Genomic DNA, 21,244 nt, shown 5'->3' with positions numbered 1-21,244 from the left:
TTAGTCGTTATAGGTATGCATGACAATGTTTTAAGAATGTATTACACGGATGTGTACAGTACACCCTTCCAACATCGGTCCCCAATCTCTTTGATATCGCCTATTGAGACCTCTTACCTTTTTTGACACCTAATGGCGCTCTATAGATAGATTCCTGTATTCCTGTATTCAGTATTTAGTAATCCCAAAACTCGTGGTCACAAAACCGAAATACCAGTCCCTATTAGGGACTGCAGGGACTGCCTTCATCTGTTTGTATCAACATACCACAATAAATGATGAGCACGTTCGTACTTATCCCAATTTAACTTGTACAGAAAAGAACGAGCACAAGACCGCCAAAACTATACTGTAAGAAACATAGAGATGACGGCCATGCGAGACCACTGGAGCAAACACCGTGATTGGAAGTGAATTCTTTTTACTCAATTTTGTGATTTTTTAGTATATGAATTGAGATCAAAGCAACGGTACTCATCAGAAGGTTTACTTAGACAATTTTTATTTCACCAAAAAATACAGATTCTCTTTTGATCAACATAGATTAGTGATATCTGCATTACTACATTGCTTAAGAAAGCTTAGTACATGTAATACTTTAATAAAATGATTTCATTCTAGGAATCTATCACGGAATCCATCAATTTTTCAAAATATAATTTTGTTTAATCTATTTAAGCATCTGCCCAAACGCGAAGCCATCATAACTGATATGTCCCCGACATGTCTCATCATGCATTTTTAAAGCATATTTTGGAGTTCAAGATAAGGGGAGACTAGGAACTGTCTCGGTGTTCAGCTAGTTTTGACAAAGAGTATGCTGAGTAGGACTTAATGTACTTCAAATTGAAAAATAATCATTTTATTGTGACAGTCTTTTCTAGAAGAGATTGTTCACCAAAATACACCTTTCCGAACTTCCATATGCATAATGTCATTAACAACAGCAAGATTTCAAAATATTTTGCAAATTAATCTAAACCATGTTCTTTATGCGAGATGTGTGTGTCTCTCTGTTTCACGATATTTCTTTTTTCTCTTGATTCTTCCATCTTGAATCTGGAAATTTAATTAAGAAATAATATATCTCATCCAGTGATTTGTCGTTGAATAAATCATAGTTTGGAGTTCAGATGCGAAGGAATTATATCACGAGGGCGCAGCCCGAGTGATATAATAATACGCATCTGAACGACAAACAATGATTTATTCAAGAGCAAATCACTAAATGAGATATATTATTTCGATTCTAACACGTTACTAAGTATTTTTAAGTACATCCTTGATGACATTCATTAAATATTTGCCCGTTTTCAATAGGTTTCTATTCCAGCGCACCGCTATGCCGTTTGACGCCATGACGTAATAATTGTGACGTCAGATCAGTGATTTGTTGTAAAATAATTCACTGTTTTCTGCCTTCTTTGTTTAATGGGAAAATGAATCGGATCGTGTTAGAATTTCACACTTTGTGTAATCCATTACACCGTTCAGTTTTTTGTTAACCAGTGCTTCAAACAGCAGTGAACTGTAGGCAACGACGGACAAGAAAGATCGTACGAACATGATCCGTAATTCTAGACCAGGCGACACAAAATCAACACTGACTTTGCGTTCTTATCCACATCACACTTTTAGTTTGAGTTTCTTATTAGGGCACTATTCAAAGAACTGTTTTGGATTTAAACTTCTCATAATATTTCCTATAATCAAAGCAATCAAATGTACACAAAGGTACAGGTTTTATGACTCTGGCTGAAGTTCAGTTGAAGGCATTTCAGTTTTTTTAACGTAATATATCAGCAACTATTTTCTGTATTAGACTGAAACTACATTAGTATTCCCAGTCAGCAAAGCGACCGGAATATACAGTTTTGATAACTCTGACTTGAATTTAATGCAAATTGCTATCAAGCGTTTGTCTTTGCATTATGTGTTAGGGGGTCTGTGTCCTCGATATCATTGTCATCATTGTCCTTGATTATCATTCTCGTTATCATTGGAATTAAGTTAGATAAATCTTGACTGTATCTGATGCAAACTAATTCCACTTTTGAACTTACAAAAGTTTTGAATTAGATTTTTTCCTAAAGTCCAATATATAAATTCAGACTAAGGCTAAATAGCAAAAAACTTTCCAGCGAACACATATGTATTATATTACAATATCCCAATGAGACCATTTTGTCATTTCAATGACGTTTTTCCACTTTCGTGCGTGCAAAGCTAGAGGTACATGATACAGATTAAGATCGATTTTCATGCAGACAGACGTCTGCGTGTGTGTATCTTCTAAAATTTATCCAGCTTTTTACTTGATCGCTCGTAAAATAATTTATTTCGTACAAAGTAAATTTATTTACTTGGTGGCCAATAGCATAATTTACTTTGTAGCCAGTAACCTTTATGTAGAATGACTTTTGGTCTATTTTGAAGAACACCTTCCATACGAGATTTGTAATTATTATCTATAGGCAGGTATCTCAATCCTGATAGACAAAGGACGTAGGATCTAAACCAGCAGCATCCAGTACCTTAGGCTAGAATAGAACAGACGAGAGACTCGACAGGGCACAAACAAAGGAGAAACTAGACGTGTGTTCATAGGACACCGGAGCCCCCGCTCCTGTCACTGTATACATATTTTTCATTAAGTAAAGGACCATAACTCTGGTCCGGCTGCGTGAAATCCCAATTAAAACACCAAGTGCACAACTTCACATACTGAATAAAAATCCCGTGAGGTTTAAGATATGCACAACAAAAATTAGGACTGATGGACAAGAGCAAATCTAAGTGCCCCTCCCCATTCTTATAGGGCGGTGAACAACGTGTAGTGCGACACACGACATTACGACATGGCAAGCTACTCGACGCATCACAAAGCTACATGACGCACAACAATGTGACACAAAGCAAGACAAGCGGCAATGTGACACGACGTGAACGACACGGTACGATGGGCCACGATAATAATAATAATAATAATAATATCTTTATTTATTGAAGGTAGCACATGAAGATATAGATCAGTACAAAGTACAAATGATACATTTTAATTTTAAATGTGGCCTACGACACGAAATTGCCGCATTAATGTCATGCATTGTGTTGAATTGTCCTGCCTTGTTAGGAATTGTCAAGCCTCTTTCCGTGTGTCGCATGGTCTACGTCGTGTATTGCACATTGTTGTGCGTCATTTCGCGTGTCATGTATCGTATTGTATTGTTGTGCGCCGTGTCATTCGTCACCGAAAACACAATGTACAACACACGACACGACACGAGCTAAACAAAATTCCGCAGTTCTTCCCCACTAGTATGTACGTATCTACATGTTTTAATAACAGGCAGAAAAGGGGAAAGAATTGGTTCTTCTCTCCCTCCCCTCTCCCCACCACTACCACCACCCATACAAAATATCTATATATCTATATACATGAATGTTAATAGACGATGAAGGGGAAGAAATTGACTAGTTGATTCTCCAACACCACCCCACACAACACCTCAAGTATCTGTGCTAGCCTGAACAACTTAATAACAAATGGTGGAGGAAGAAGAAACTAATCAATCGGCTCTTTCTGTTCCTTTCCCCAAGAAATGTATGACTCTATGTGCATGAAGAAAATATGGTAAAGTAGGAAGAAACTGCATGACTAGTTGGCTCTTTCCCCTTCGAATGTTTATATAGAGAATAATAGGTTAGTGCCGTAGATGAGAAAGTTTATCTGGCGAGGTGGAGGAGGTTATCGTGTGAGCCGAAGGCGAACCTGATAACGTCCGGAGCCGAGCCAGTTAAACTGTCTCCATCTTAGGCACTAACCTATTATTCTATTTATGAATCTTGTCATTACTTCATTTTCCGATATTTGGCAATTTATTTTACAAAAAAAAAGTGTGCGACAACCGCTTTAATGACGTCAAATTCGTAATGACGTCACTTATATAATGACGTGAATACCGGCAAAATCGCAATAACTTCTTCGTTTTTGAATAAAAACTCATTATTTGACCACTCATTTTCTTAGTTCGGACATTTCCAACACAATGATGATGGTTTCGTTGCAAAATTTCTTATGACAACAATATCGATCATAAGGTCACATGATCAACTGACCGTATATCACTGGTCACATGATCAACTGACGGTATATCAAGAAAGATATACGGCACCCTGATATCGGGTCGAAAATACTGCAAGTGACAGGATAAATCTACATACGTGAATAACAAAAGGGGGAGTCGGTTCTTCCGATCGAATTATACGTACCTGAATAATAGACGGTGGAGACTCATTGATTGTTTCTCCTCCTAGTATGTCTGAATAAAAGATGGTGAAGGGGAGGAAACTGGCTACCTCTACAGTCCTGAATAATAGTTGACAGTGAATAGGGGAACAATCTGAGTGGTGAGGGTAATTCACATGTTTAATAAATGCAATAAATACTGATGGAAAAAAGTATGTTAGGGTGGGATGCATGATCAGGGTGGTGGGGAGACTGAGCAAAGTTGGGAGAGGGTACAACTTTGCATGTTGATAAATATTCATGGAACGTTTAAGTTTCAAAAAAAAGAAGAAAAAGATTGTGGGGTAGGGAGGGGAAGAGGTGTGACCGGGGCGTTGGGGTGACCGGGTGTGGGTACACATCTTAACATGTTAATAATAAATGTTTATAAAAAAAAGAAAGAAGTCTAATGAAATTCTACCAATAGGTTAGTTTGTAATGTACTAATAGCGGATTTTTAAAAAGATAGAGGGCAATAACTCTGAAGTTAATAAAAATACGTCAAAGGATAAGAAGCAGAAATTGCCATATTTATAGTTCCCTATATAGTTAACACTAGAACATACTAAGAGGCATAATTCCGGTGTTACTTGGGCAGTCCGACTGAAAATTGACGGGTCCCATTTCCCTATAGTGGTGAACATATATATGAAGTTTTATTTAAATATTCCGAACCACTTCCTAGATATGGACGGACGGACGGATTTAAGTGACCTTTGTCAAATTATATCAAGTTTCTTCATGGACGCTTTAAGTAAAAGGTTTTTAAAACAGTTTTGACAATGTTTTGTGCATAATTTTCTCAACAAAAATGAAAGAATTTTTCCTTTTCCGGGGTTTCATATTGTCTACCGATATCGAAGTACTGTTTTGGTATGCTGGTGATAATTATCCTGCATAAATCTTTCAGGTAAAATTTCATAGGGTAACATACCTTCCCGGCCTTACATGTACACTATTTCCACTTCCTACACCTATAAAAACTGAAGTACGAGAAAGATTATTACGCCATAACTTCTACGAATAAACGTAATGTTCTAAAAGTAACATAAATTCCTTACATGTATGTATTCTGTATCAGGAAAAGCTTTCTGTCTTCAAGTTCATTATATAGATTTATGCCTGCGATACAATTTCGTCAGAATCGTAATCGCTGGACATTTTGAGAAGGAAAGACGGTATGTAAGTCGGATATCGACCTCGTACATCGGTCTTTCTCTGTAGGAAAGACGTGCGCACGGGCTTCTCGAAACACCTCGAGCGCTTTGCGCTCTCGGTGTTCACAAGAAGCCCGTGCACAGGTCTTTCCTACAGAGAAAGACCTCGTACCCGGTCAATATCCTATACACATACCTGAATGATAGTGAAGTAGGAGGAAATTGACCATTTGGTTGTTTTCCTCCGAGTATGTATTTATCTTCGTACATGAATAATAGACTGTAAAGGGGAAAGGAAATTGACCAGTTGTATATCTACAAACCTGAATAAAAATAGACGACAAAGAGGGAAGGAACTGACCAGTTTGTATTTTGTGTGTATCTACATACCTAAAAACAGACAGTGAAGAGCGGGGTTGGGGTGATAAAAATGACTTTCTTGTTCTATCCCCTATGGTAAGTATGATGTATCTTCATGCCTTAATAAATTAAAATTTAATAAAAAAAATAAAGAAGGAGAGAAAAAAAAACAGCCGGTCATTTTCACCTTCCTTTTCTGTACGCAACCCCCCCCCCCCCCCAAAAAAAAAAAACAACAAAAACTTGGGGATGGGGGATGGTGGTAGGCAAACTAACGTAAGGGTTGTCATTGAGGGTGCAGCCCGCAACCTCCTCCACTAAAATCCGGCAAGCATACATGTTTGAAAGATGACACCGTTTGAAATGGTCAAATAATCACACTGGCCATAGCTTTATCAGATCAAGTGGTTCCAACGTTGTTTGAGCGGTGAATTTTACGCCGATCAGATGGAGAAATATGGCCGATACTACAAATTTCCGGCATTGTAAGTATGATTTAAAGGAATTTCTACCCGTTAAATAACGAATCAAATGAGAACGATGGGTGCACCTGGAGCGCAAATGTATATATGTTTTAGCACATATGTCCGTTTAGCTGAGATTTGCACCGTTTATTCAAACACTTATGTACAGTCCGGCGGGGAAGGATATTTTTGACAGTTTTTGACAATGTCGCATCAAATTTAGCGTTAATCGGGAACAAGTAACTGTTAAAACACTTTTTTATGTAAAGGGCTACCTCTTAAAACAATGTGTGTGAATTTTCATAGAATTACTCATGGTTATTTGTGAAATATCGGCCAAAAACCTAATGCAACGCCGTTTCGAGTGGGTCGCTATGCAACGCAATCAAGTGGATACCGTTCTCTGTCTTACTTGCGAAGTCTTATCCGTCTTAAAAAAACAGTCATTGAAGCCTAACAATGAATAAAGTTAGAGAGTTTTATATTATTATAATGATTCCGCCATTTCTAATATATTATACTTTTACATGTTTATGCTTAACATTTAACATATTTTTGCGGACATTGTCAAAAAACATCAACGCAGAAACATAAAAAAATCTCTTTAAATCAGTATAGTTACAGTTGGTTACTTTTTTAGTCCCTTAAAACCAATACATTGCGATTTCATTTCTGATTTGTTGTGCACTTGAGCTGTTCATACAAAATAAATAAAATTTGGCCCATGATAAAAGTATTGATCAGTTGTTTGTACATATTTTCATTCGTATTCCTGTGGTAGCGTTCATTTATTTTCAAAGAGATATATCACAGAGGATGTTAAAATTGGCCACTGAGGGAAAAGACAATATTTCATTTGTCCTCCATAAAACAGAAACGACGTAATAAACCTCTATGGTCGCCGTTTAAAAATGAAAATACAAATGAAATACAGACACCAATAAAAGAAAATAAACGGACCAGCAATACTAATAGAGATGTGCCACAGTTGTACTATTTAACTGTCTCTTACCAAAGAAGAAAAGCGATGTTTGCCAACGGTACCTATTCTACTTATTCGAATTGATAAGAGTTAAAATATTGTAAAATAATGTATCTTTTGCTTCAGAAAGTTGTCTCAGGATAGCCTTGTCGCTTGCATTGTCTAAAAATCTGTCTCTTCCTCTGCTAATTCTTCAAACATTTCATCACATAAAACTCTCACTTTTAATACCTTATTGTGAACAGGTTTTTTTTCTTGATATTTTGGTGCTTGAAGTTGGAATTAGCAGTATTTTCGGTTGTTTTTTTTTTAATTTTTATTCACTTTGAGGATATGGAGAAAACGCTCTTAATCGTTTGTTTAATGACACATCTCTATTAGTATTGCTGGTCCCGTTTTATTTTTTTTCATTGGTGTCTGTATTTCATTTGTATTTTCATATTTGAACGGCAGCCATAGAGTTTTATTACGTCGTTTCTGTTTTATGGAGGACAAATAAAATATTGTCTTTTCCCTGGCCAATTTTAACGTTCTCTGTGATTTATCTCTCTGAAAATAAATGAACGCTACCACAGGAATATGAATGAAAATATGTACAAACAACTGATCAATACTTTTATCATGGGGCCCAAATTTTATTTATTTTGTATGAACAGCTTAAATGCACAATAAATCAGTAATGAACTCGAAATGTATTGGTTTTAAGGGACTTAAAAGTAACCAACTGTAACTATACTGATTTAAAGAGTCAACCCGATTTTGGTATGCTGTTTAGTAACATTCGTGGAGGAGATAAATATCCGTGAACTGGTTCTAATTTTTACGAACTATTACTATTATTTACTTGGTGATATTGTTCGATGTTCATCCTTGCTTTATGTTTTTGTGTTGATGTTTTTTGACAATGTCCGCAAAAATATGTTAAATGTTAAGCGAGCATAAAAAGGTAAAAGTACAATATATGAGAAATGGCGGAATCATTATAATGATATAAAACTCTCTAAATTTATTTATTGTTAGGCTTTAATGACGGTTTTTAAGACGGATAAGACTTCGCAAGTAAGACAGAGAACGGTATCCACTTGATTGCGTTGCATTGCGACCCACTCGAAACGGCGTTGCATTAGGTTTTCGGCCGATTTTTCAGAAACAACGCTGAATAATTTTATGGAAATACACACGCTTTGTTTAAAGAAGTAGCCCTTTACATAAAAAGTGTTTTTAACAGTTACTTGTTCCCGATAAACACTATATTTGAGGCGATATTGTCAGAAACTGTCAAAAATCCCCTTCCCCCGCCGGAATGTACATAAGTGTTTGAATAAACGGCACAAATCTCAGCTAAATGGACATATGTGCTAAAACATCGACACATTTGCGCTCCAGGTGCACCCATCGTTTTCATTTGATTCGTTATTTAACGGGTAGAAATTCCTTTAAGTCATACTTACAGTACCTGAAATTTGTAGTATCGGCCATATTTCTCCATCTGATCGGCGTAAAATTCACCGCTCAAACAACGTTGGAACCACTTGATCTGATAAAGCTATGGCCAGCGTGATAATATCAAGTAATATAGTTATTTATCTGTGATTTTAAAGCTATGACTGAATAAATTGCGAAAACACATTAATTGTTATTCAGCTAAATCTTGTAGAATAGCTGTATTATACGATGATTTTTTAAGAAGTTAATGTGGGAGGAAAACAAAAAAAAAAAATGTAAGTCAAAGCAGGTTTTTAAAGCACCCTGATTAAAATCATCTGCTGTTCAGGTTTGTTTTTAAAGCACAGTCACGGCTCAATACACAAACCTCGTCCTATTTTTAGCATTTATCATAATGTAAACAGATTGTATGCGTTAGAAGACAGCTTAATCACTTTGCCGATAGAGGGAACCGTGTGGGGATATATACGGCAGGAATAAAGTTCAAATTATGGGTAAGAGTGTTGTGTTTTTATAATAAAATAAATACATTATCGCTTTTTGTACATAACAGTTAATATAACGTAACATAGTTTTGTATTCTATGGCTACTTATGCAGGTCTAAGATTGCGTAGTTTTTAAAGAAAAGTTTAAAGATTTTTCAGTCTTTAAATTTACAGACTGCAGGCCAGGGCCGGGCCAAGGGTCCATGTGCCCCCCCCCCCTCCCCACCCCCCGCTACCTGGCTGAGAAGTGACCTATTATCATCTAAGTTGCATCAAACGGTATTTCGGCAAAAAATATTTTCTCAAAATCTAGATCCAAAACGCACCAGAGGCCACTTTTGCATACCTATTTTTTCAAGGGGAGAGCACCCAGACACCCCTAAAATGAGCAGAGTACCCCTCCAGTACCTAAATATTTAGACCAAAAATGCACCAGAGGCCGCCACTTCATGCATGCCTTTCAAAATTTTCCAGGGGGAGAGCCCTCTGACACGCCTGAAATGACAGGAATATCCCCTCACATACATGAGAATTTAGACCCAAAAATGCACTATAGAGCCCCATGAGGGGAGTATCCCTAAACATTTAGACCAAAAATTCACGAGAGACCACCATTTCATACCTGTATTTCAAACTTTTCCAGAGGGAGAGACCCTAAAATTAGGGGAGTACCCCTCCAGTACCGTAAAATTTAGACCAAGAAAAAGACACGAGAGGGTACCATTTCACACCCATTATATCAAACACTGCCCCCCCCCCCCCCCCCACACCTCCCGTACTACCTATACCCTCTCGGCATTATGCACCTTGCCGGTGACGCTTTGTTGCACCCCTAGAACCGGGCCTGGACTGGGTATACGAAATCTGTTAAAATTACAATTTAGGACTTCGTGCATAAATGATGGTATGAAAGATGACACCGTTTGAAATGGTCAAATAATATCAAGTAATATAGTTATTTATCTGTGATTTTAAAGCTATGACTGAATAAATTGCGAAAACACATTAATTGTTATTCAGCTAAATCTTGTAGAATAGCTGTATTATACGCTGATTTTTTAAGAAGTTAATGTGGGAGGAAAAAAAAAATGTAAGTCAAAGCAGGTTTTTAAAGCACCCTGATTAAAATCATCTGCTGTTCAGGTTTGTTTTTAAAGCACAGTCACGGCTCAATACACAAACCTCGTCCTATTTTTAGCATTTATCATAATGTAAACAGATTGTATGCGTTAGAAGACAGCTTAATCACTTTGCCGATAGAGGGAACCGTGTGGGGATATATACGGCAGGAATAAAGTTCAAATTATGGGTAAGAGTGTTGTGTTTTTATAATAAAATAAATACATTATCGCTTTTTGTACATAACAGTTAATATAACGTAACATAGTTTTGTATTCTATGGCTACTTATGCAGGTCTAAGATTGCGTAGTTTTTAAAGAAAAGTTTAAAGATTTTTCAGTCTTTAAATTTACAGACTGCAGGCCAGGGCCGGGCCAAGGGTCCATGTGCCCCCCCCCCCTCCCCACCCCCCCGCTACCTGGCTGAGAAGTGACCTATTATCATCTAAGTTGCATCAAACGGTATTTCGGCAAAAAATATTTTCTCAAAATCTAGATCCAAAACGCACCAGAGGCCACTTTTGCATACCTATTTTTTCAAGGGGAGAGCACCCAGACACCCCTAAAATGAGCAGAGTACCCCTCCAGTACCTAAATATTTAGACCAAAATGCACCAGAGGCCGCCACTTCATGCATGCCTTTCAAAATTTTCCAGGGGGAGAGCCCTCTGACACGCCTGAAATGACAGGAATATCCCCTCACATACATGAGAATTTAGACCCAAAAATGCACTATAGAGCCCCATGAGGGGAGTATCCCTAAACATTTAGACCAAAAATTCACGAGAGACCACCATTTCATACCTGTATTTCAAACTTTTCCAGAGGGAGAGACCCTAAAATTAGGGGAGTACCCCTCCACTACCGTAAAATTTAGACCAAGAAAAAGACACGAGAGGGCACCATTTCACACCCATTATATCAAACACTGCCCCCCCCCCACCACACCTCCCGTACTACCTATACCCTCTCGGCATTATGCACCTTGCCGGTGACGCTTTGTTGCACCCCTGGAACCGGGCCTGGACTGGGTATACGAAATCTGTTAAAATTACAATTTAGGACTTCGTGCATAAATGATGGTTATCTGTCGATTTTCTGTTAATATTGATGACGTTTCGGAAAATTTGAAAAAATAACGTGATGCAACCTGTCTGAAATTTTCTTACTAGCTTTATGATACTTTTATCTATGTATCTACTACAAAAACTTAATAGCACATGTACGATATCCAGGTATGTCATAGCCTGCTGAGCACTGGTAATGCGGAGAATTTTGAATTACATTCTCACTATTTGCGCACGAACGACTTCAAAATCAGAAATCATACGTAACAGGTCAATGTTTATTCCCCCGCCCCCCCCCCCCCCCACTCCAAATATTCAAAGTAAACCGGTAAAGGTACTATGTGTATGGCCTGAATCCCTTTTAAGCTGAAGGCCGAGTTATCTGGACAAGGAAAGACAAGGCGGCAACTATATGCCAAATGGTCGAGCATAATAAGGGAACAGCATGCAAGCGTAAACTTGGTATGAAGATTTCCCACATCCCTGCTGCGCTAACACAGGTGTGTTGAGATCCTTGTTGCGGATTCAGATGCATAGGCCCGCCGTCGTAGATAAGTAGAATTTTAAGCTCAGAGGCCGCAGGCTGGATTCCTGTTCGGGTTTGCTCTAGATATCCGGATAGATGTGCCTTGTCTAAGTTGTGAAAATCGACGTTGAAGCTTACAAAACAAGTCAACTTTTGAAGGTGAATATGGAGTTATTTTGACATGTTCAGCAGCTGATAACGACAAAAATACAGTTCAAAATCAAGGTTAAAGACACGTTGAAATCAAGAATTGTGTTCCATATTTTCACACGCATTGATAAACTAGATAAACTTGCATGTAAAGGTCACATTTTTTGACTTCATGTACCAGTCAATACGTAAAACATCGTGCGGACCTTGAGACGGATTTTCTTTCTGCTCTTGTAGCCCCGGTCTGTGCAGTTTCGTTCGTGGTAAAACTCCCATCGCGCATTGTTATAGGTATCGCACAGGTTAATGGCGTTTTGAAATATAAACAAACGAAGTAAGCACATATACGGCTTAGTATCTCCCACGTAGAACTTAGTAACTCCTATGTAGGACTTACTGTCTCCTTCACAGGACTTACTTTCTCCTAAGTAGGTCTTATTCTATCTCCTACGTAGGACTTACTATTTCCTACATTGGACCTACTATTACCTACGTAGACTTACTGTCTCCTGCGTAGAACTTAGTATCTCCTATTCAAGACTTACTTTCTCCTAAGTAGGTCTTGGTATCTGCTGTGTAGGACTTACTATCTCCTACGTAGGACTTACTATTTTCTACTTAGGACTTACTCTCCTACTATCATACTGCCTCCTATGTAGGACTTAGTATCTCCTACGTAGCACTTAGTATCTCCTACGTAGGACTTACTATCTCCTACTTAGGACTTACTATTTCCTACTTAGGACTTACTATTTCCTACTAAGGACTTGCTATATCTTACATAGACTTACTGTTTCCTACGTAGGACTTTGTGTCTCCAACGTAGTACTATCTATATCTCCTATGTACGAAAAGTATGTCCTACGAAGGACATACTTTCTCCTATGTAGGACTTAGTATCTCCTACGTGCGACTAAGTATCTCTTACGCACGACTCAGTATCTCCTACTTAGGACTTCCTATCTCCTATGTAGGACTTACTATCTATTACGTAGGACTTACTTTCTCCTACATAGGTCTTAGTATCTCCTACGTAGGACTTTCTCACTCCTATAGGAGATACTAAATCCTACGTAGGAGATAGTAAGTCCGACGTAACAGATACTAAGTTGGGTCAAGGTCACAGTGACCAGGAACAGTTAAACGGTTTCAGGATAATAACTCAAAATCGCTTGGGCCTAGGGTCATGAAAGATGATAGGGAGGTTGGCCATGATCAGCAGGTGACCCCTAATGATTTTGAGATCATTAGGTCAAAGGTTAAGGTCACAGTGACCCGGAATGGTTAAATGGTTTTCGGATGATAACTTAAGAATGCTTGGGCCTTGATAGGGAGGTTGGTATAGAAACAGTAGAAATTTTGTTAACAGCGACCAAGTAATTTCTGTTCCTTGTGCAATTACTGAATGCACCAAGTTCTTCGAGCTCTTGCTAGGTTACATTCTACCATTTCAGTTCATTCTTTATTTCATATAAACAGTAAGGGATAGACCTCATTTTCAGCACTTTAGAGCATTTCAGTGATATGATAACCATATTCGGTCATTTAGTATGACACGTCTTCTTATCAAAAATAGAAACAAATATTGACATGTTATGTTACATAATTATAAGAAAAATAATCTGTTCTGAGAAAGATCACCGTCTAGAAATGCCCCCATAAAAATAGCCGTTTAGCAATTACGCGTATGTAGACATTTTCTCAAAGAATAAAACTTATTCCAGGAAATTCACAATGAAAATGGTCTGGATCTTTTTTCAGTACAATAAGCAATAAATCTAAGCCAAAAATAAAACTGTCACATCCTCATATGACTCATTATATGAGATTTCATCAACAGCATAAAACTACATTTTGTACTACACATGTAACACTGAGTAGTCACTTCCTCTTTGGTGTAATCAGTCTTAATAGAAATGTTGTGAAATTTTGCATGTAAGCATGTATCTCGGAAACTGCAGGACCAAATGTTTCTCTTGAAATGACCTCAAAGAACATGTATAATAACTCAGGGTTACATTTTGGCAAATCATGCCCCTACCTGACATTTTACGAAAATTTTACATGTAAGCAGGTTTGAATTTGCTTTATGCTTTCAAACTACAATATATGTATATGGCTTATTGAAATGAGCAATTATGGCCAGGTGTCACACTTCCCACTTACAGTTTACAAAATTATGCATGTATTTCATCTTTTTTAAAGCATTCATTAAGCGAAAATGTTCAAATAGTCGAACGCATTGCCCTTGTCTATTATTTGTACAATTGTACAGAAAATACATTGTAGTTGAGACTGTCGGGTAGCTGTAGTTGTGACTGTCGGGTAAGTGTAGTTGTGACTGTCGGACTGTCGGGTAGCTGTAGTTGTGACTGTCGGGTAGCTGTAGTTGTGACTGTCGGACTGTCGGGTAGCTGTAGTTGTGACTGTCGGGTAGCTGTAGTTGTGACTGTCGGGTAGCTGTAGTTGTGACTGTCGGACTGTCGGGTAGCTATAGTTGTGATTGTCGGGTAGCTGTTGTGACTGTCGGGTAGCTGTAGTTGTGACTGTCGGTAGCTGTAGTTGTGACTGTCGAGTAGCTGTTGTGACTGTCGGGTAGCTGTTTTTGTGATTGTCGGGTAGCTGTTGTGACTGTCGGGTAGCTGTAGTTGTGACTGTCGGGTAGCTGTAGTTGTGACTGTCGAGTAGCTGTTGTGACTGTCGGGTAGCTGTAGTTGTGACTGCCGGGTAGCTGTTTCGCGATAATTTAACAAAGCCTCATTGCCGCCACAACAAAAACCCTCGAATCGGAGGCTCACATGGGCACCTACAACTGGTGAAAAATTCCTTCATCCTGTAATGTTCCGGTAACTTTTATATTCAACATATGTATTTGTAGCTTGTAGTGGTGAGGGGCCAGTGCTTACTTTTATATTCAAACGATTTCATGTTTGCAGCATGTTTTGGCAAAGGAAGAGCGACCCATATTCCACGTTTAATATATATATTTGCAGCTTGTTGTGGGAAGGGACCAGGCTATGCCTCGCCTATGGACGCCATGAGGAATGGCCCGAGAGAGGAGATAGTCTACATACCGTGTATAATTCCTCCCCAGACAAGATCAAACAGACCAGATTATCTTGTTACTGTAAACGTTGATCCTAAATCACCAAACTATTCAAAGGTAATACTAGTAATACTGATTAAGTGTTCCGAAACTTTATTCATTTTCTTTCCGTCATTATGCCAATTTTTAGCTCACCTGAGCATGAAGTTCTCAAGGTGAGCTTTTGTGATCGCCCTGTGTCCATTGTCTTCCGTCGTCAACAATTTGACTGTTAACACTCTACATATCACAGTTTGGTCCAATCTTAATGAAACTTGGTCAGCATGTTACCCTCAATAAAGTCTTGCACGACTTCGATATTGGGACATCTGGGATCAAAAACTAGGTCACCAGGTCAAATCAAAGGAAAAGCTTGTTAACGCTCTAGAGGCTACAGCTATGATAATACCTCTGTGTAACGTGGTCAGAATGTTAATCTTGTTAATCTGTAGGTCAAGTTCAATATGGGTCAGGTGGGCTCGAAAACTAGGTCACCAGGTCAAAACAAAGGAAAAGCATGATAACACTCTAGAGGCCACATTTATGACAATATCTCTATGAAACTTGGTCAGAATATTACCCTTGATGATCTTCAGGCCAGATTCAAATCTGGGTCAGGTAGGGTCAAACAATTAGGTCACCAGGTCAAATCAAAGGATAAAAGTTTGTTAACACTCTAGAGGCCACATTTATAACCGTATCTAAATGAAACTTGGTCAGAACGTTAATCTTGATGATTTGAACGTTAATCTTGATGATTTGTAGATAAAGTTAAAATCTGGGGCAGTCAGGGTAAAACTAGGTCACCAGGTCAAATCAAAGGAAAAGCTTGTTAACACTCTATATGCCACATTTATGAGAATATCTTAATGAATCTTGGTCAGAATGTTAACATTGATGATCTTTAGGCCAAGTTCAATTCTTGTGGTGGTTAGGTGGGGTTAAAAACTAGGTCACCAGGTCAAATCAAAGGAAAGCTAGTTAACACTCTAGAGGCCACATGACCGTATCTGAATGGAACTTGGTCAGAATGTTAATCTTGATGATCTGTAGGTCAAGTTGAAATCTGGGTCAGGTTGGACAAAAAACTAGGTCACCAGGTCAAATCATAGGAAAAGCTTTTTAACACTCTAGATGCCATATTTATGACTATATCTTCATGAAACTTGGTTAGAATGTTAACCTTTATGATCTTTCGGTCAGGTTTAAATCTGGGTCAATTGGAATGTGACCTACTGACCTGCTTTCTTGTTTTCTAAGATACAGCCTTGAAATTTGAATGTCATGTACAGTTTTGTACACCGATCTTAAAACTGACTTTCACTCTTTCAGTGACCATGAATGTGACTTATTGACCTACCTTGTAAATTTGGATGAAATGTACAGTTTAGCAAACCGATTTTGAAACAAACTAACTTTCAGTGACCGTGAATGCGACCTACTGGCATACTTTCTTGTTTTTAGCTCACCTGAGCAATGCTCAGGTGAGTTTTTCTGATCGCTCGATGTCCGGCGTCCGTCGTCTGTCGTCTGTCGTCTGTCAACATTTAGCTTGTGTATGCGATAGAGGCTGTATTTTTCAATTAATCTTCATGAATATTGGTCAGAATGATAACCTTGATGAAATCTAGGCCGAGTTCGAAAATGGGTCATCTCGGGTCAAAAACTAGGTCACTAGGTCAAATCAAAGAAAAACCTTGTGTATGCAATAGAGGCTGTATTTTTTCAATTCTTCTTCATGAATATTGGTCGGAATGATAACCTTGATGAAATCTAGGCCGAGTTCGAAAATGGGTCATCTCGGGTCAAAAACTAGGTCACTAGGTCAAATCAAAGAAAAACCTTGTGTATGCGATAGAGGCTGTATTTTTCAATTGATCTTCATGAATTTTGGTCAGAATGATTGCCTTGATGAAATCTAGACCGAGTTCGAAAATGGGTCATCTCGGGTCAAAACTAGGTCACTAGGTCAAATCAAAGAAAAACCTTGTGTATGCGATAGAGGCGGTATTTTTCAATTGATCTTCATGAATTTTGGTCAGAATGATTGCCTTGATGAAATCTAGGCCGAGTTCGAAAATGGGTCATCTCGGGTCAAAAACTAGGTCACTAGGTCATATCACGTAAAAACCTTGTGTATGCGATAGAGGCTGTATTTTTCAATTGATCTTCATGAATTTTGGTCAGAATGATTGCCTTGATGAAATTTAGACCAAGTTCGAAAATGGGTCATCTGGGGTCAAAAACTAGGTCACTAGGTCAAATCAAAGAAAAACCTTGTGTATGCAATAGAGGCTGTATTTTTCAACTGATCTTCATGAAATTTAGCCAGAATGATTACCTTGATAAAATCTAGGCTGATTTCGAAAATGGGTCATCTGGGGTCAAAAACTAGGTCACTAGGTCAAATCGAAGAAAAACATTGTGTATGCAATAGAGGATGTATTTTTCAATTGATCTTCATGAAATTTGGTCAGAGTGATTGCCTTGATGAAAACTAGGTCGGTTTTGAATATGGGTTATCTGAGGTCAAAAGCTAGGTCACTAGGTCAAATTAAAGAAAAATCTTGTGTATGCGATAGAGACTGTTTTTTTTCAGTTGATATTTATGAAATTTGGTCAGGTTGATTGCCTTAATGAAATCTAGGTCGAATTTGAATATGGGTCATCTGAGGTCAAAAACTAGGTCACTTGGTCAAATCAAAGAAAAAACTTCTGTATGTGATAGAGGCTGTATTTTTCAGTTGATCTTCATGAATTTTGGTCAGAATGATTGCCTTGATAAAATCTAGGTCGAGTTTGAACATGGGTCATCTAGGGTCAAAAACTAGGTCATATCTAAGAAAATGCTTGTTTTATCGCAAGAGACCAATTTTTTGGTCCAATCTTAATGAAAATTGGTCAGAATATTTGTTTCCATGAAATCACTAGGTCAAACATGTTTTACACTGTTATGGAGTGTTTCTTAGGTGAGCGACCTAGGGCCATCTTGGCCCTCTTGTTTAAGATACAGCCTTGAACTTTGGATGGCATGTACAGTTTTGCAGACTGATCTTAAAATCTTAAAACTGAATTTCAGCGACCATGAATATGATCTACTGGCCTACTTTATTAATATTTTAGCATCAGTTTGACATTTGAAACATGTAGCTCATATTACTCAGATGAGCGGTCCAGGGTCATCATGACCCTCTTGTTAAAATGTTTCTCCTTAGCTTTGTTCAGGGTGAGCTGTTTGTGTAGGTGGATGGTCCGGCGGGCTTTAGGTTACCAGAAGCAAAAGTAGGAAAGCCTTAAACTACCTCTTCTCATGTACCACTCGATGGAACTTCATCAAACTCAGTCTGTAGCATCATTATAAGGTCCTCTTCAACATTTGATCAAATTAGGGCGCTTGATCAGTTTTAGAGGCCGCTTGAGCTAAAAATAAAAGTACATTTAAACAGCTTCTGCTGATGAACCAGATCTTCAGCAAACTTAATCTGTAGCATCAATACAAGACCCTCTCCAAAGTTATTTCAAACGGGGGCGCTTTGCTTATTTCAGGAGCCGCTAGAGCGATAAACAGAATTACCTTTGAACTGTTTTATCACATGAACCGCTTGATGGATCTTTATCAAACTTTGTATTGAGCATCCTTATATGGCCCTCTCCCGATTTCTGTGGAGGCGCCGAGCCACTTAAGATAAAACCAGATTTACCTTTAAACTACTTCTCAGAAGTAGGCAGTTCAACGTATCAGACTGACATGAAATTTCAGTGATAATTATGCCACATATTTTACTTGAATTTCTTTATCCACAACTCAAGGTAGATTCCTTTTATACATGTTTGTATGATAATAGGCAGTTGCCAAGGTAGGATAACTACTTTTTATTATGTAATTGCAGATGATGATAAGAAATGTGACCAGAACATACACTTAGATAAATTACTAAGTACTGTATTATACACTAGCTACGTACCAAATATTCATGTAATACTTTTAGTGCTTCATATGCTATTTCGGTGCTTTATTTTAGATAATCCACAGAATGTACTTGCCAAATATCCAGGACGAGGTACACCACACTGGCTGGAATGCTTGCTCCAGTTGCCACAATGACTCATCAAAATCTCGTAACCGACTGATAATGCCGTGTTTGGGAAGCAGTAGAGTCTATATTGTTGACGTGGGAACAGACAAGTATGCACCGAGAATACATCATGTATGTACTTTATACCAGTCTTGTATCACCTTAAATATTGATTTCAAATCAGATATCTATATCTGATCATGGAAACCTTTTATACTCTTCCGTGACTATCGGGATTTCAGACATTCAGAACCGGTGAAGCCAAAAACTGGTGTTGACGCCATCAGTGACTTATGATGATCCACTAGCATACTTTCTGCTATAAAACTAAAATGCCTTTAGATATAACTACAGGGATATATTGCTAGAATAAGGATCCATCATTTCTGGGGATAGATCATGGATATGGTTTTGTCAATTAAGCAAAGAAGGAATTGAAGCATTAAATATCGTGCGATAAACCCTGGTTGACTCGCAGACCGGTAAGAGAACATTATGACGTCAGTTATGACGAGGATGTTTAAGTGCAAGTAACTAAATATCCAAGCACGAGTGAACGATGAGCCATGGTAGGTAAGACGATGAACCACAAGAAGGTCGTGTTTATTTTCATTTTAACATGCTCGTCAAAACACGATGATAAAACTTATGCTGAACTTTGTTCACTTAAGTAGCAGTAAATCAGACACCATGCAGCTATTGACATTATAATGTTCTGTTAGAGGTCCGCCTTTTACAAAGCTTGACTTCCTTCTTAGTTTAACTGTAAAAAATCGAACCAGGTTAGAATACGGTTGGCGAGCGGATAAGATGAGAGGACGTTATGATGTCAGTTATGATGTCAAAGAGCCACATGACGTCCGGTTCATTACAACACGGAAGAATGAAGTTCAGCATAAATTTTATCATTTATCATACTGTTTCAATGAGCGTGTTAGAATGCAAACTTTCGTTTTGTATATTGTTTGATTTACCACACTGCATCGTTCACAGCATGGATAAAATAGCAAAACTACATGACTGATGAATTGTTTAAATAAGCTTAGGTAAATTTCAATTTAACATTACTGAAATAAATTTTCACCTTTACTGTATAGCTATTCTAGGGTTTCACGTTATACTGAATTGTTGAACCGTATAAATTTCACTTAAACGAATTCTTCACACATTTGAAAATTCAAGACATGAGATGATGAGTATGTCATATGACATAACCATTTCTTGCATTATTACAAAATAATTAGTAATAATAATTATAAACAATAATAGTTTATCGACAGTAACAAGTTTCTTCTAATTTGAGTACCTGTCATAAATTGCATGTGGCTTACTAAAGAGTTCCCTAATAATATAATCGCAACCATTATTTTAATATATTTTCTTTCTTGTTTTCATACATCCATGCTTACAATTAAGCATATAAACTTGTCTAAAATAATCATAACTTACTTGACTGCTATTAATGACAGTTAAACAGATTGTTAATGAACGAAAACGTTGTTTATTATATACTACATACGAAAGGAATGTTTGTGGTTAATCATTTATCAAGTAAATTGACATCAAGTTGAAATAAAAAAGTTGTTTAAAAAAATGACTAAAAAAACAAAGATGTTATTTTACTTACCGTAAATCATTTTACATTTTGTCGGTTGTTGATTGTTTACATTTTTAGCTTGACTATTTGAACTTTTTGTGTCCCCCACTTTTTTTTTGGAAGGGTGGGGGTGGGGGCTGGGGCGGGAAGAGGGAAGGGTGCTTGCGGGCACTGAGATTTGCGCTTGTTTTTACTTCAGTCCGCCCGACATTGTGTCGTGCGTATCTCAAAAACGTGTTTGACCCCGAGTCATCAAACCTCACAGGATTGTCACTCAGCATCTTAAGTTGTGCACCTGGGGGTTTGTTTGAGAATTGACTCAAAAATATGCATAATGGGCTAAAAGTTTGTGATGCACATGTCTCAAAACGTATTTGACCAAACTTGACCAAACATTATAAAGCAGTTTAGAAATATTGTTTAGGCCTAAAAAAATTCTTT

At 37.8% G+C, this 21,244-nt stretch overlaps 1 protein-coding gene across 1 annotated transcript in view; it reads left to right on the top strand.

The window, feature by feature from the left end:
* The first annotated feature begins 10,340 nt into the window (after positions 1-10,340).
* LOC123554834 (methanethiol oxidase-like) overlaps positions 10,341-21,244 on the top strand; it is a 136,292-nt gene continuing 125,388 nt past the window's right edge. Inside the window, exons 1-3 of the mRNA XM_053547700.1 lie at positions 10,341-10,492; positions 15,039-15,208; positions 19,153-19,338. Coding sequence (XP_053403675.1) covers positions 10,489-10,492; positions 15,039-15,208; positions 19,153-19,338 — 360 coding nt within the window. The 5' untranslated portion in view covers positions 10,341-10,488. The remainder of the gene's footprint in view (positions 10,493-15,038; positions 15,209-19,152; positions 19,339-21,244) is intronic.

Source organism: Mercenaria mercenaria, chromosome 7 (genome assembly GCF_021730395.1).
Source record: "Mercenaria mercenaria strain notata chromosome 7, MADL_Memer_1, whole genome shotgun sequence".
Lineage (NCBI taxonomy): Eukaryota > Metazoa > Mollusca > Bivalvia > Venerida > Veneridae > Mercenaria > Mercenaria mercenaria.
This window is presented reverse-complemented; position numbering and strand designations above follow the sequence as displayed.